General features: G+C 37.6%; 1 protein-coding gene across 1 annotated transcript in view; it reads left to right on the forward strand.

The window, feature by feature from the left end:
• The window catches only part of GRIK2 (glutamate ionotropic receptor kainate type subunit 2), a 600,313-nt gene extending 587,332 nt beyond the window's left edge, over window positions 1–12,981 (forward strand). The window contains exons 17-18 of the mRNA XM_032799954.2: window positions 3,146–3,396; window positions 12,012–12,981. Coding sequence (XP_032655845.1) covers window positions 3,146–3,396; window positions 12,012–12,233 — 473 coding nt within the window. The 3' untranslated portion in view covers window positions 12,234–12,981. The remainder of the gene's footprint in view (window positions 1–3,145; window positions 3,397–12,011) is intronic.
• Window positions 12,982–13,284: the final 303 nt, after the last annotated feature.

The raw sequence follows: 13,284 nt of genomic DNA on the forward strand, positions 1-13,284 counted from the left end.
GTGAGCTGTAGCTCATGAAAGCTCATGCTGAAATAAATTTGTTAGTCTCTAAGGTGCCACAAGTACTCCTGTTCTTTTTGCGGATACAGACTAACACGGCTGCTGACTGTGAAACCTGTCATTATTAGAGTTGTTTAAGTAGTGTGTTACAAATAAATTAGTCAACAAATGTAGTTTTTTGTCAATTGTTCGTGATCAGACTTGAAGTTTTCTGCCATCTGTACTGATAATTTTGTGCACGGTGTACACTAAAACATTTCAACTTCTAGATATTTTGCAAACATTTCACTTTAATAACAGTGGCACCCAAGACCATGGTGATGCTTTTGCTCTCCAGTTGGGCAACTGAAATATTTTAAATAACAAATAGTGAATAATAAATATTCTTGTGTGTGCACAAATGCCCCTTTTCATACATGGATGCCAGCACTTGTTATTGCACAGCACACTGGTACACACTAGAATTTACACCTCTCCGGTATCGACTAATGCACAACGTAGACAAGCCCTACAGTTTATTAATCAACCAAAAAGAAAGACACTATAAGAAACTGCAACCAATAGTTGCTATAATTTTGAGGGGCACTCTAGAGAGACAGCTCATGAAGAGAGAGTCCCCTTTGTGGGATGATATACATAGCATTGCCACCTCTCACAAGATGTGTTATGACTTTTTTGAGTTAAGAATCTTTTCTTTCACACAGATTCACTTTGGTATCCAGTTTAATTTAAAGCCTTTTATTTGGACATCCAGAAAAAATAGCAACAATAAAACAGGTGGCTCTGTTATATCCCTAAACATGACACAAAGTCTCAAAGCAGAGGGCACTTATGAATGATGTCAGTGATTTATTCCCTGCATTTCCAAAAATAAAAGCCTCCTCTGTTCACATTATTTATTAATTAATTTAATTTGTAAAGTGCTCATTGCAAAGTCTCTGGGCACTGTACAAAGAATGAAAACAACATCTCATAAAAATATAAAGAAGCTTGCCCACAGCAAAATACATTCTCTCCCCACCCCCCTCCAATATAAATTGTTCCCATTTGGTCACAGCCGGAAGAAGAAAGAAGGACTTTACGCTGGGCTCTGAAGGACAACAGATTCAGAATGTATCAGGCCAATAGGGGAAGCAGATTTGACACCTGAGGACCAAATATAAGAGAATATTCTGCCCCACACACTGGAGTAGTATCCTCAGCTCCACCCTGTCCTCTTTGTGCCAGGTAAAAGGGCTGGATACCCTTGCCAGTCCTGTTGCAGGAAGTGGGGTGGAACTGGGAGGAGGAAGAGTGTTCCAGAGTTGGGGCTGCTGTGCACAAAGCTGCAGAGATTCCATGCAATACTGTAACCCACAGAACAGTGATGGGAGGCTGCTGTACCTTAGACCCCAAGGGCTAAAGCCACTGGAGCATCCTACTTTAGGAGGGTACAAGGGTGGCATGTAGCCACCTTAGCTCCCTCTTTACCCTGGGGTGTGAGTTCAAATCTAGGGTGAGTTAACAAAAGTTAACTATAGTGAGCTTAAGTTTGAAATTAATATTATGCACCAGAATCATGTAAAGCAGTGTTTCCCAAACTTGGGATGCCGCTTGTGTAGGGAAAGCCCCTGGTGGGCTGGGTCGGTTTGTTTACCTGCCCCATACTCAGGTCCGGCCAGTGTGGCTCCCAGTGACCGTGGTTTGCTGCTCCAGGCCAAGGGTCTGGAAGCGGCGGGGGCCAAGGGTTGTACTGGCCACTGCTTCCAGCAGCTCCCATTGGCCTGGGGTGGCGAACCACGGCCACTGGGAGCCGCGATTGGCTGGACCTGTGGACGCAGCAGGTAAACCAACCAGTCCAGCTGTCAGAGGCTTTCCTTACACAAGCGGTGTCCCAAGTTTGGGAAACACTGATTTAGTCAATTTGACAATCTGACAATGAGCATGATTCTTTTGACACAAAGTAGCAATCAACATTTCTGAAACCTCAATGTTTTGCACATCTGTAATGGACTCACTCTGTGACAATATTGTAGTATTTATAGTATTTGTTTATTTGTGATAGATTTGAGACTCTTGTAACATCTTTTGTAATTGTAGCTATTTGCCACACCTGTTTTCATGCGGGGACAAAAAAACTTTATTAAAGTATAGTTAAGGATGTAAATGCCTATTAGTAACTTAAGGGAAATAAAGAAACAAACAACCTTCCTAGACTCTTAAATTTTCAAAACTTCATTAATTTATATGGATCTACTGTTTACACCAACTGAGGATCAATGTTTAAGTTTCCAGAAATCATAAAGAATTGGAAACAGGAGATGTTGGAGTAAAATAAAAAAGAAAAAGAAAAATTGAAAAATACCGAAATGCAGAATTAACATAGTCAAACATTTTTAACTCTGCTCCTGTTGCTTCACTGCTTGGTATTCACCTTACTCTGCACTCTTGATGTGAGGTTGGTAAATGTCTGGTAAATGTCATAGCTGTTTAGCTATTTGTGATCTTAAACTTTTACATACTGTGGTGGTTTTGCCCTGAAAGCTGTTGTTCTAGCTATGGAAAGTAAGTAACTGAAATGCTGTTTCTTGTATCAGTTCTTGTATAGGGTCTGGAAGCAAATAGTCTGTAGTTTTAGATATGTTAAACTAAGTAACTTGTAACTAATCCTACATTTGGTTGGTTGTACAGGGCTTACAATTTCTGAAGTCATACAAATGAGTGATGCTTAGAATGTTTTAATTTGCAAAATCACGTTACTTAGCTTACAGGAATTGTAGTAACAGCTTTTGCATGTACACTCAGATACTGGTATACATGCACAGAACAGGTATTTAAAAATGTACAAGATTAATTAGCTACTTAACCAGCCAGGTGCACACACAATTACTGGATTTGTGCACACAAATGAGGTATTTTCATTAATAAGTTAATCGTCTACAAAAATGTGTGTTCAGTTATATGCACTAATTTTGAAAACTGGCTCATATTCTGTGATCTGAAAAAGATTTAAAAAACATGCTCTTTCATCCATCAAAACATGCCTAAAAAATTGTGAATCATGACAAGGATTTTTGTTATATCTTTCTCAGGGCTGAACTAAAACATTTTTACTCTTCTGAAAATATAGTTTGGTCCACTGCATGTTTCGTCTACTCTCTTGCAGGCTCTCCATACAGAGACAAGATCACTATAGCAATTCTTCAGCTGCAAGAGGAAGGCAAGCTCCACATGATGAAGGAGAAGTGGTGGAGAGGCAATGGTTGTCCAGAAGAGGAGAGTAAAGAGGCCAGTGCTCTGGGAGTTCAAAATATTGGTGGCATTTTCATCGTTCTGGCTGCTGGATTGGTGCTTTCTGTCTTTGTGGCAGTGGGGGAGTTTTTGTACAAATCAAAAAAAAATGCACAGTTGGAAAAGGTAAATATTGTATTTTTCCATTTAATTTAATATTTTTGTTATAATCAGATCAGTTTTTAAGCTTTTTGGTGATCCAATGAAGGGCTGTTCTGATATCCTGTTCTGATACCCTAGTATAGTATTTCTGTAACAATGGTTCACAACAGAGCATCTGACGTGTCGCACATACAGCTTTTAATTTCTCTTTAATATGTTTAATTGTAGCCAGCTTTCAGGACAAGTGACTATTTCTCCTCTTATACGAGCCTGAAAAAAGACAGCTTTTTACTCCTGGAAGTTCACTGCAGTTAATTTTATGGATGAAGAAGAAATGAGAAACTGTAATGGGAAATAAATTAATCTTCTACGGATAAATTTGATTTTTTAAAGTCAAAACTGTGTATCAGTTCAAAGTCAGAGGTCTAGAAATGTCTCTATAAAAATGTCCTTTCCTGAAGATGTTTACACTTGACAAGTTGGTCTGGTAGCATCTGTAAATTATTAGATCAATATTATTTTTTATGGATTTACTACTGATTACAATTTGAACTCCTGTAACTTGAATTCATCCATTTTTGAAACAGCTAATGTTAACTTGTCATGTACTGCTCGTTTGCACAAATATGGTAATTGAACTGTTGCTAGGTCTGGTATTTTCTTGCAGAATTCTTGGGTGCAATCATCAGCTTTGCATAATAAATATGTATATGCACATATATAACATCTAAAATTGAACTGAAGAGTATAGCTTTTATTTATATGCCATATTTTTAATTTACATTTAAAAACTTGGGGAAAATGTAGTATTTTTACTGGTTGTTTTTTTTTACATTTTTGGAGGATCTTGTGACCTCTGTTCATCCTTATTTTTAATACTTTATTTTATTAAAATCAGTAGTAAATCCAGAAGGCATGTTTGTACTGATACTGATTTTCAGATGCTACCTGTGAATTTTTGTAACTTGAAATATATCAGAAAAATCTAAGGCCTATCTTTTGAGACTTCTGAATTTATATGAATATAACTAGCTCTTTGTGTATAAAGTCTTAATTTTTAATAACACATTGCTAAAGAAAGCTTTGGTATTAATCAACAAGGCAATATGAGGTCGCAGGTTCCTAAACAAAATTTGGACATCGGTAGATTTTATTAAGCTCTACAAAACTAATTATGGAGAGGAAAAGTGAACACTCAGATGCTCTAATTCAGGGATTGGGAACATTTGGCACGCAGCCAGGAAGGTTTGTTTACTTACAGCATCCACAGGTTTCATTGATCGCAGCTCCCACTGGTCACAGTTCACCATTCCAGGCCAATAGGGGCTACAGGAAGCCACGAGAGTCAAGGGATGTGCTGGCCGCCACTTCTCACAGCCCCCGTTGGCCTGGAATGGTGAACTGTGGCCAGTGGGAGCTGCGATCAGCGAAACCTGTGGATGCTGCAGGTAAACAAACCTTCCTGGCCCGCCAGCAGATTTCCTGATGAGCCATGTACCAAAGGTTGCCGATCCCTGCTCTAATTTATAAGAATATAGGAATATTCAATTCTGTCAACCTACTTCTGGAGTTCTGTATTTCAGAAACAATTTTTTTTTAAAAAAATTACCATTTGTTTTATATAATTCATATACATTGCAATGTCTTTATCCACTCTACAAGTATTTTACTTAATATTAACTTCAGTATATTTTTGTTTAGGTGGTCTGAAAAAAAAATTAAAGCCCCATTTACTAAACTGGGACTATTTTGATGAGAATTTTATAATGTAAATTGATTAATGCTTTACAGGGGTTGCATGCATATTTCATCTTATATGCTATTATTAGGTGTGAAGCTAACAGCATGACTTATCCTTGGATACTGCACTAGGAAGGTTAGGTGAGGAAGAAAATATGACCTTATCTGTGTTTCAGGGACTGATGCTACAAGCTCTCCTTTTTTGGAACCACCATTTTGGCCAATGGTAGCTCCACATGTGGGGGGAGAGACAGGATCAATCTCTTTGTTTGTAGCTAAGAAAACAAAATAAATATAATAGATTTCAGCCTTTGAACCCAAAAAGCAAATGACCATTTGTTGATAAAAAGTATGCCTGCCTTTTAGCAGGTGCAATATGTGGAATTACACCTGCAGCATGGGTAATTAAGCAGGTCACTGCACATTTTGTGTGCTTAATTTAGATGCACTTTTTTCAGATTAGATGCTTTTTTTCCTAAAATAGTAAACAACATTTTAATATTATGCCTTAACTCTCCAACTGGGTGTACAGGGTAGATTCATGTGTCCATCAAAGTCAATGGGGTCCTACGTGGGTAGAGGGTCTGCCAGTCTGAAGCCAGTTGCAGGATAGATCCCTGTAAAATGAAGCTGTGTTCAAAAAACCAGAAGGCAAAACTCTAATTGTGCTATTTGTACCAATGTTTTTAAATTTAGTAGAACAGAGGCTCAGATCTTACATGTACCTGATTTACATGAAAGAAACTTGTAAGGAACACATGTAACTAGTGGTTGTCTTTTTGGGAAAGAGTCAGACATCACTTTCAGATATACATTTTCATTCATTTCATCACCATGTTCTCCAAGCAAAGAGGAATTTGTGTTTTACTGACTATTTTAAAAAGCAAAGACAAGAATGATCAGAGTAAAATTGTCAATCATTTGCACCCACCTTGATTTATTTATTTGTTTGAAAAAGATTACCAGTGCACTAGTCCATTAAGAATTCGCTAGACTATACAAATCTGAAGAAATGAAAATCAGCAGTGCATGGAGTCAGTTGTACTACCAGAAACCCATTGTGCTGAAAATGACTACTTATGTTACCAAGGGCAGAAGGCTCATTGGTAAACATAAAAGTGAGAAGCTGTGCAGTTATATACTGATCTATTTGTTTCATTGGACAAGATCAAGATCAGATATTTCTGACAAATACAAGTTTCTTAGACCATATCTGAAAAACAACAACAGAATATTAGAGTCATAGAATCAGAGTTGGAAGGGGCCTCAGGAGGTCAACTAGTCCAACCCCCTGCTCAAAGCAGGACAGATCCCCAGACAGTATCATTACTGGAATGATACCATCAAGTAGTAAGTTTATGATTTATTTTACAGCTGAGTATTAGAATAGTGAAAAATAAATAAATCTGCATCTTATTGTGTTCCATAACTAACTTGCCTATGCCAAGCAAGACCGATTTAGAAGAGCTCTGTACAGTTAAGACTGTAGGGCTCAACTCTGCACAGTTGAGTTCAGATGGTTTAAGTCTAACTTGTTTAGTTCACAGCACCCTACCAATGAGAGTTGAAGGTGCCCATCATTTTGGAGGACTGGACCAAAGTGAAAATGCGTAGCAGTGAATATATATGTAGGTCATATAGGGTGAGTTGCCTTCTTTTGCAGTTGCAGATTCCATTGAAGTAAGAAGGAGTTCTGAATACTGAATGAGGCAGTATGTGGTCCCTGAAAATGTTTGTAACAGAGACTGAAAAAGCAGGTTGAGGTGAACTTTGCCATATACAATGTATAAGCTACATTTTTTTTAATCTCTGAAAACTTGTTCAACAGCTCCAACAATTTTAATGAGCTGCACAGTGTACGACAGAGCAGCGTTCAGCCTTCCATGAAGCACAGAAAAGTAACAATGATTTTACTAGTTATTTTACATTCTGATCTAAAGTAAAAATTGAACAAACATTTGATGTACTTGATAGACTGTACTTTATTTTGTGAAATCTTAAAGGAAAAGTACTAAACCTAGCCAGCAAAACTTCCACTGACTTCCCCACATAAGAACGGCCATACTGAGTCAGACCAAAGGTCCATCAAGCCCAGTATCCTGTCTTCTGATAGTGGCCAATGGCAGAATGGCAGGTGCCCCAGAGGGAATGAACAGACCGGTTATCATCAAGTGATCCATGCCCTGTCCACCCAATCCCAGCTTCTGGCAAACAGAGGCTGGGGACACCATTCCCTAATAGCCATTGATGGACATATTTTCCATGAATCTATCTAGCTCCCTTTTGAATCCCAATGGGAATTCTAACTTGGCTCTGTGGCAATATACTATTACCTTTCTTTATAGCAGAGGGTTAAAATTCCAGTCCAAGTGATGGAGCAGGATGTCTGGACACTGAAGTTTCCAAAATCTCTAAGTTTCTTTCCTTCAGAGCAACAGGCTGATCAGATGTCCTGAAATTATCGAGACTATCCAGATATTAGGGGTTTTATCTTATAGAGGACTCTATTATCCCTCTATACACCCATCCTGATTTTTCACACTTGCTATCTGGTCACCCTAAAGCAACCACAAGATGGTGTATTGTATTTTTTAGAAGGAAAATTAATTGCCAATTTTTAATAGAAATTATGTGTCAAAATGTCCACCTCACTTCTTTCATTAGTCTTTTCAAAACCCAAAAGTTGGTATCATTTCCTTATTGTTTATAATACAAACACAAAATTGTGTCATCTACTTGGAGACGTTGTGAAGCAGACCTTTGTTCTCTATGACAATCTTGACAAGAAATGCTCAGCCATTTGCATTTTATAATTGCTTCTCTAAGTGAATGACTTGCTCCCTGATTGTAACATTAAGTTGACACTTAGAGGACAGTGAGTAAGCAATCTAAGACACAAAAGCCATTTTAAACAATTACCAGTATAATTATTGTTGATATAATTGTTTCAGTGTGTCATAGTTTTAGTCTCATTACATATCTTTGTTTTTGAAAGCCTGAGAGTTTTCTACATCATGCTAGAAAAGAGAACGTTGATCTTGAAAAATAGTAATGTTTAACATAATATATTGATGGTTCTTATTTTGGTAATGTATAGATTTTGTTTCATTATTATCCTTTCAAAATATAATTATTTGAGATTGTTTCCATTTGATACCGTCTCTCCTAATTTTAGTGCCTACTGGAAATTATCAGGTACTATTGAATAAGGGAGCTGTACATTTAATCTCTTTGGGGGCAAATCACCCAGGTACTTCTGTACCATGTAAGCCTTTAGAGTGAAATTCGTCCTAAAGCAGAAGACCACTGCAAGACCATACAGAATATTATTTTATGATAGCACCACATGCAGAAAGGGTTTGTACTTCCTATCCGTGCCAGCCAAGCATACTTTGGTGAGCAGGGCAACCATGAGCGTGTGCTAGGGAAGTGGCTATGGAACCAGCAGCTCCAGGCCCTATGTAAATGGTATGGAGTGGCTGCAACTGCTATTTCAGATCACAGACTGAAAGACCGCTTTGCTGCAGCTTTATATACTGGCTCCAGGCCATGCTTGTACTTCTCCCACGTAAAGCCCAAGAACTCTGGCTTTAATTTTATTGCTAACATGAGGTTTGCTTGAAGAGACCCTTTTACACAAGGATAAATTTCACACACTAGGATTTAGAATACCCCTCTTTCACGTGAGGTTTGGAAAAATGCTGGTCATCATTCACCCAGTATTTAGTTTTACAGATAGTCAAACACAGAGTGTACATAATGTAGCTAATTTGTACCACAAATGAAACAACCTTCCAGAAACAAGGTTATTATTACGGAAGTGTTGTGAACATGAAATATGCAAGTCAGAACATGTAGAAATCTGCTTTTCCTTTTTTTTTTTTAACGGTTATGTTCAAAACCATGAAAATTGAAACTGGTACAACAATTTCATGTTCTGAATTTTACAATCCTTCTTCTACCCTTCCAGGCCTTTTTCTTCATCATATCATTTTCTCAGATATGGCCAAATTCTTTTTTATTAAACTCTCTTCCTTGCTGTTATTTGAAAAATTATAAAGCTGAATGAAATGAATTATATTAACATTATTACTGTTCAGAAAATATCCTGATCATTTAATTTTTAAAAAGCTTTGATAATATGGTCTGGGCTTTATAACACTTTTGAATGAAGACCAAAGTAATTCCCAGCAAGTGATTTTTTTTTTCAGGGTCTGCACGTTCAAAAGATTTTAAAGTTGAAGAGCATGTTCATCAGCTGCAGATGAATAAAAAGTGTAGGGATGGTTGGTAAATCAAAACCTGGAGATCCAGGAAATGTATCCCAATAAACTTTATAAAAACACAAAATCATGATGCAACCTGAATGATATTATATTTTCTATTAGCATAACCCGAGAGTTCTTGTAGTTGGCTGGGAATAACAGAATGGCAGCTGAGGGACAGCTGTGACAGTTCATAAATGGAACATTTTCCCAATCTTGATGCATCTGCATTCTGCAGATAGGCAGATGGAAAATCGGAAGCTCTTCTCATTCCCGAGTCCCTGAGGTCCATAAGGAAGGTTTTGTGTGTGTGTGGTGTTTTTTGTTTTTTGTGGTTTTTTTGGTGTATACTGTGAGAGCTGAATTCTAATGCAATGCCCTCTTTAAAATTGTTTTACTGCTTATATTTAGAGGGATATTTTGCTATGGTAGGAAATGTAAAAAGAAAACCTTATGCTGTTAAAGATGTGAAAAGCCCAAAGTGTAACAAATAGAGCAAAACAATGGAAATGAAGATTTTTATTTGATTGACTTGACATTTTTCAAACAATTTTCAAACAATAAAACATTTCAAACATGATCTCTATTTTGACTTTTGATTGCAGTTTAACAATGACAATGAACAATGACACAGAGGTATTTTGCTTTTAATTTGAATTCATTGAGAAGTATAAACAAGAGAATAGAGAAACATATTTTAAATTGTCTAGTTGATTATGGCCTCCTTGAGAACTATTTCACAGTAAGGTCCTGGATCCTGCAAGCCCATACATATGAATGTGACTTCAGTGGTCTAGAGGTCCTGCCCATCTGTGTGCTCATTGCAGGATCTGGTTCTAAATTCCAGTTCTGATTTATGAACATTTTTTATGCTTTCTACACAGCTAAATGTAATGTTGCTTTTAAAAATTATCTCTTTGTCAATTCACTTTTTCATGCTGGCTTTCCTCTTACCAAGGGAAAGCAGAAACTATAAAAAATGTAATTCTTGGCTCTTCTTAAAAATGTTTCATTTGTTCTCAAGGGAAAAAAATGTTACCATATTTCTCAAAATGCAAGTCCTCCTAATACTCACTTATTGTTTCTCTTTTGATTTTACATCAAGTAAGTCCTGTCTATAAATGAGGATATTTTTAAATGTTTGCATTTGCAGTTATTTACATTAAATGTAAGGGCAATACAAACACTAGGTCAGAATACTGGGATCTCCCACAATTAAGTTTAGGTCAACAACCCCGGATCAAAATTAGGATAGCTGTTCATTTAACTCACTTCAGCATAGTGTTAGCAATCTCAGCTGATTGGAGCTGGTGTTGAGACAGCTCTGGTCCCTGCAACAGGAAATGCATTTTCATGTTGTATTAGCTAGCACAATCTGAAAGCATATCATTTATCATTTGCCAGTTTTGCTAACACAGTGGAAATAATGTATATGAGATTAGTACCAGTACTCTATTCAGTATGATCCAAGGACATTCCATATTTTTTTATGAAAAGTACTATATAACCTTATTCACTTCTAAAATGTATTAAATATTTTACAGTCAATATTTTGCAGATAATTTTAACTCAGCATTCACAAATATACATAAAGATATTTAGACATAACTTCATAAAATTTGATTAGTCAGTTTCCAAAAGGCTCTGTTGTATAAATATTTTTGTTTATTTGTTTTGAGATTTACACTGTATGTAGGTCCACAGTGAATATTTTTGAACGTAAGTTGTTGCATGTACATCCTGCCACAAAAGAAGGCTCATTACACTTCTTGCAATCACTCCCTTATACTGTACTCTGAGGGACAAGAAACCTGAGCTTCACTGGACAAGCTGGGAGTGAATTCAGAACCGTGATTGAGAATGCTAAACCCTGAGTGACCAGACTTTCAGATCTAAAAGCTGATTGCAAAAGATCTCAGCTAGCTCACTGACTTTAGTACAGCTAGGATCAGGCACTGTAGGAAGTCAAGGAAACTCTTATATAGCAAGAACCATAGCCACATAGCACCTCTAAATTAAAATAATACTTTGAATTGCACATTGAAGAATATGGGAAGTGCTGAGTTTTTTGTTATATATCTGCTTAGTATCAGCTCTGTGCCTGACCTGCAGTAATATGCTCCATTATTTCTATGACCATCTAATAAGCATTCAACAGCATTCTGCACTTACTTTAGTTTCTGACTTGTCCTCAGTAGTAGCCTCATATAGAATGGATCGCAATAATCCAGACTGGCGGACATAAAGATCTGGATAACTGTGACAAGGTCTGCATCAGGTAGAAACCGTTGTCACTATCTAGCAAAGCTCAAAAGAGAAATGACAATCCTGGCCACTGGAAACACAGGATCACTCAGGAAACTGGAAGAACCCTGAGACAGCAAATCTCATTGACAAGGTTGAGCAGAACCTACAATAGCGAGGGAAACTACAATCTTCTAAATGCTTCCCTTTATTTGTCCAGTATAACAGCTATCTTCTCTGGATAGAACTTCAATCACACCCCTATTTCAGCCAGACACTGGAAGTGCAAAAGATTGCACCATCTTTGTTTTACAAAACAGAGATGTAGGGCTGTATGTCATCTAAGATTGATGGCATTGCAGCCCAAATTGTCTCATTATCTCCCCCCAGTGGCCTCACATGCATGTTGAGAGGAAGGATGACAGAATGAAACCTTGTGGACTTCCGCATGAGAGAGAACCCTCAGGGCTGATGATCAATTGCCCTGTACCATCATCTGGGATCTCTCTGAGAGGGAAGAATGGAACCACACAAGTACAATCCCATCCACCCCAACTTAGGTCCACAGGTGAGTCAGCAAACCTCATGGTCAGTGCTATCAAAGTCTGCTGATAGATCTAAACACAATCATCAGTGAGAAATGTTTGTGCATCGCTAGGAGGATGATATCAACCAGTGGAACTAATGCAGTCTCCATGCCATACACAGGGTGGAAACCAGACTGAATGGGGTCCAAGAAGTCGGAAGACTTCACCAGAAGTTTCACACTTACCATTACCAGAAAAGGAAGGTCAGAGGCTGGAGAGTAGCTGCCTAGATTGTTGTCATCAAGCAATAGTTCATTGAACATGACCCTAAACTCTGTCAATTTGAGGGAAGTTGGCACCTTGCCTTCCCATTAGGACACATTAACTGTCTACAATAGAGTGGTCTATTGCCCTGCTTGATTTTACCAGTAATGAGGGAAAAGGGATCATCTTGTAGATCATGGGCCTAAACTCTTGCACCTCTAGTATCTCAGTGAGCACTACTGGTTGAAACTTGTAACCAGAGAAGATGTATTAGTAATCCCCAGCTTAGTTCTGTTACTATGGGAGGGGAAGTCGAGTCAGATTCTGATTGATTTTCTCCACAAGATAGATAGAAAACTCTTTGTCACAATCAACATTCAACTCTGTTTCAAAGTGACGCCTCCCCCAACTCCACCAAACTGTCTATCACTTGGAATAATTCCACTGGTCAGGACTTCATGGATACTATGGTGAAGGAAAAGCTTTCTCAACCACCACAAGAAACTTATGGACTCAGATCGTTTTACATTTGCCTTATTTTGCTTTCAGTCTCTGCTCAAACCTCCACTGATTTTGATTTGAAATCCCGAGTAACTACTTAATTCTGATCCTAATCCATGATCTGGCAAAAAAGCTGGCTATGCTTAAATAGAAAGTGTATTTGTGAATACTGCAGTTAATTTCTCTGATACTTAGCTTGCAGAAAACTTGAACATACCCTTGCTCTGTACCAAGCATGTATGCAGTGGAAAATTCTGTGTAACAATATGCCACTTTTAATGCATGATTTTTAGAGAACATATGACCTTAAGTCAACTCTTCTTGTCCAAATGTATATTGATTGCTAGCATTCTAAAAATAGGATTGGTGCA

The sequence above is a fragment of the Chelonoidis abingdonii genome, chromosome 3 (assembly GCF_003597395.2).
Source record: "Chelonoidis abingdonii isolate Lonesome George chromosome 3, CheloAbing_2.0, whole genome shotgun sequence".
NCBI classification, from domain to species: domain Eukaryota; kingdom Metazoa; phylum Chordata; order Testudines; family Testudinidae; genus Chelonoidis; species Chelonoidis abingdonii.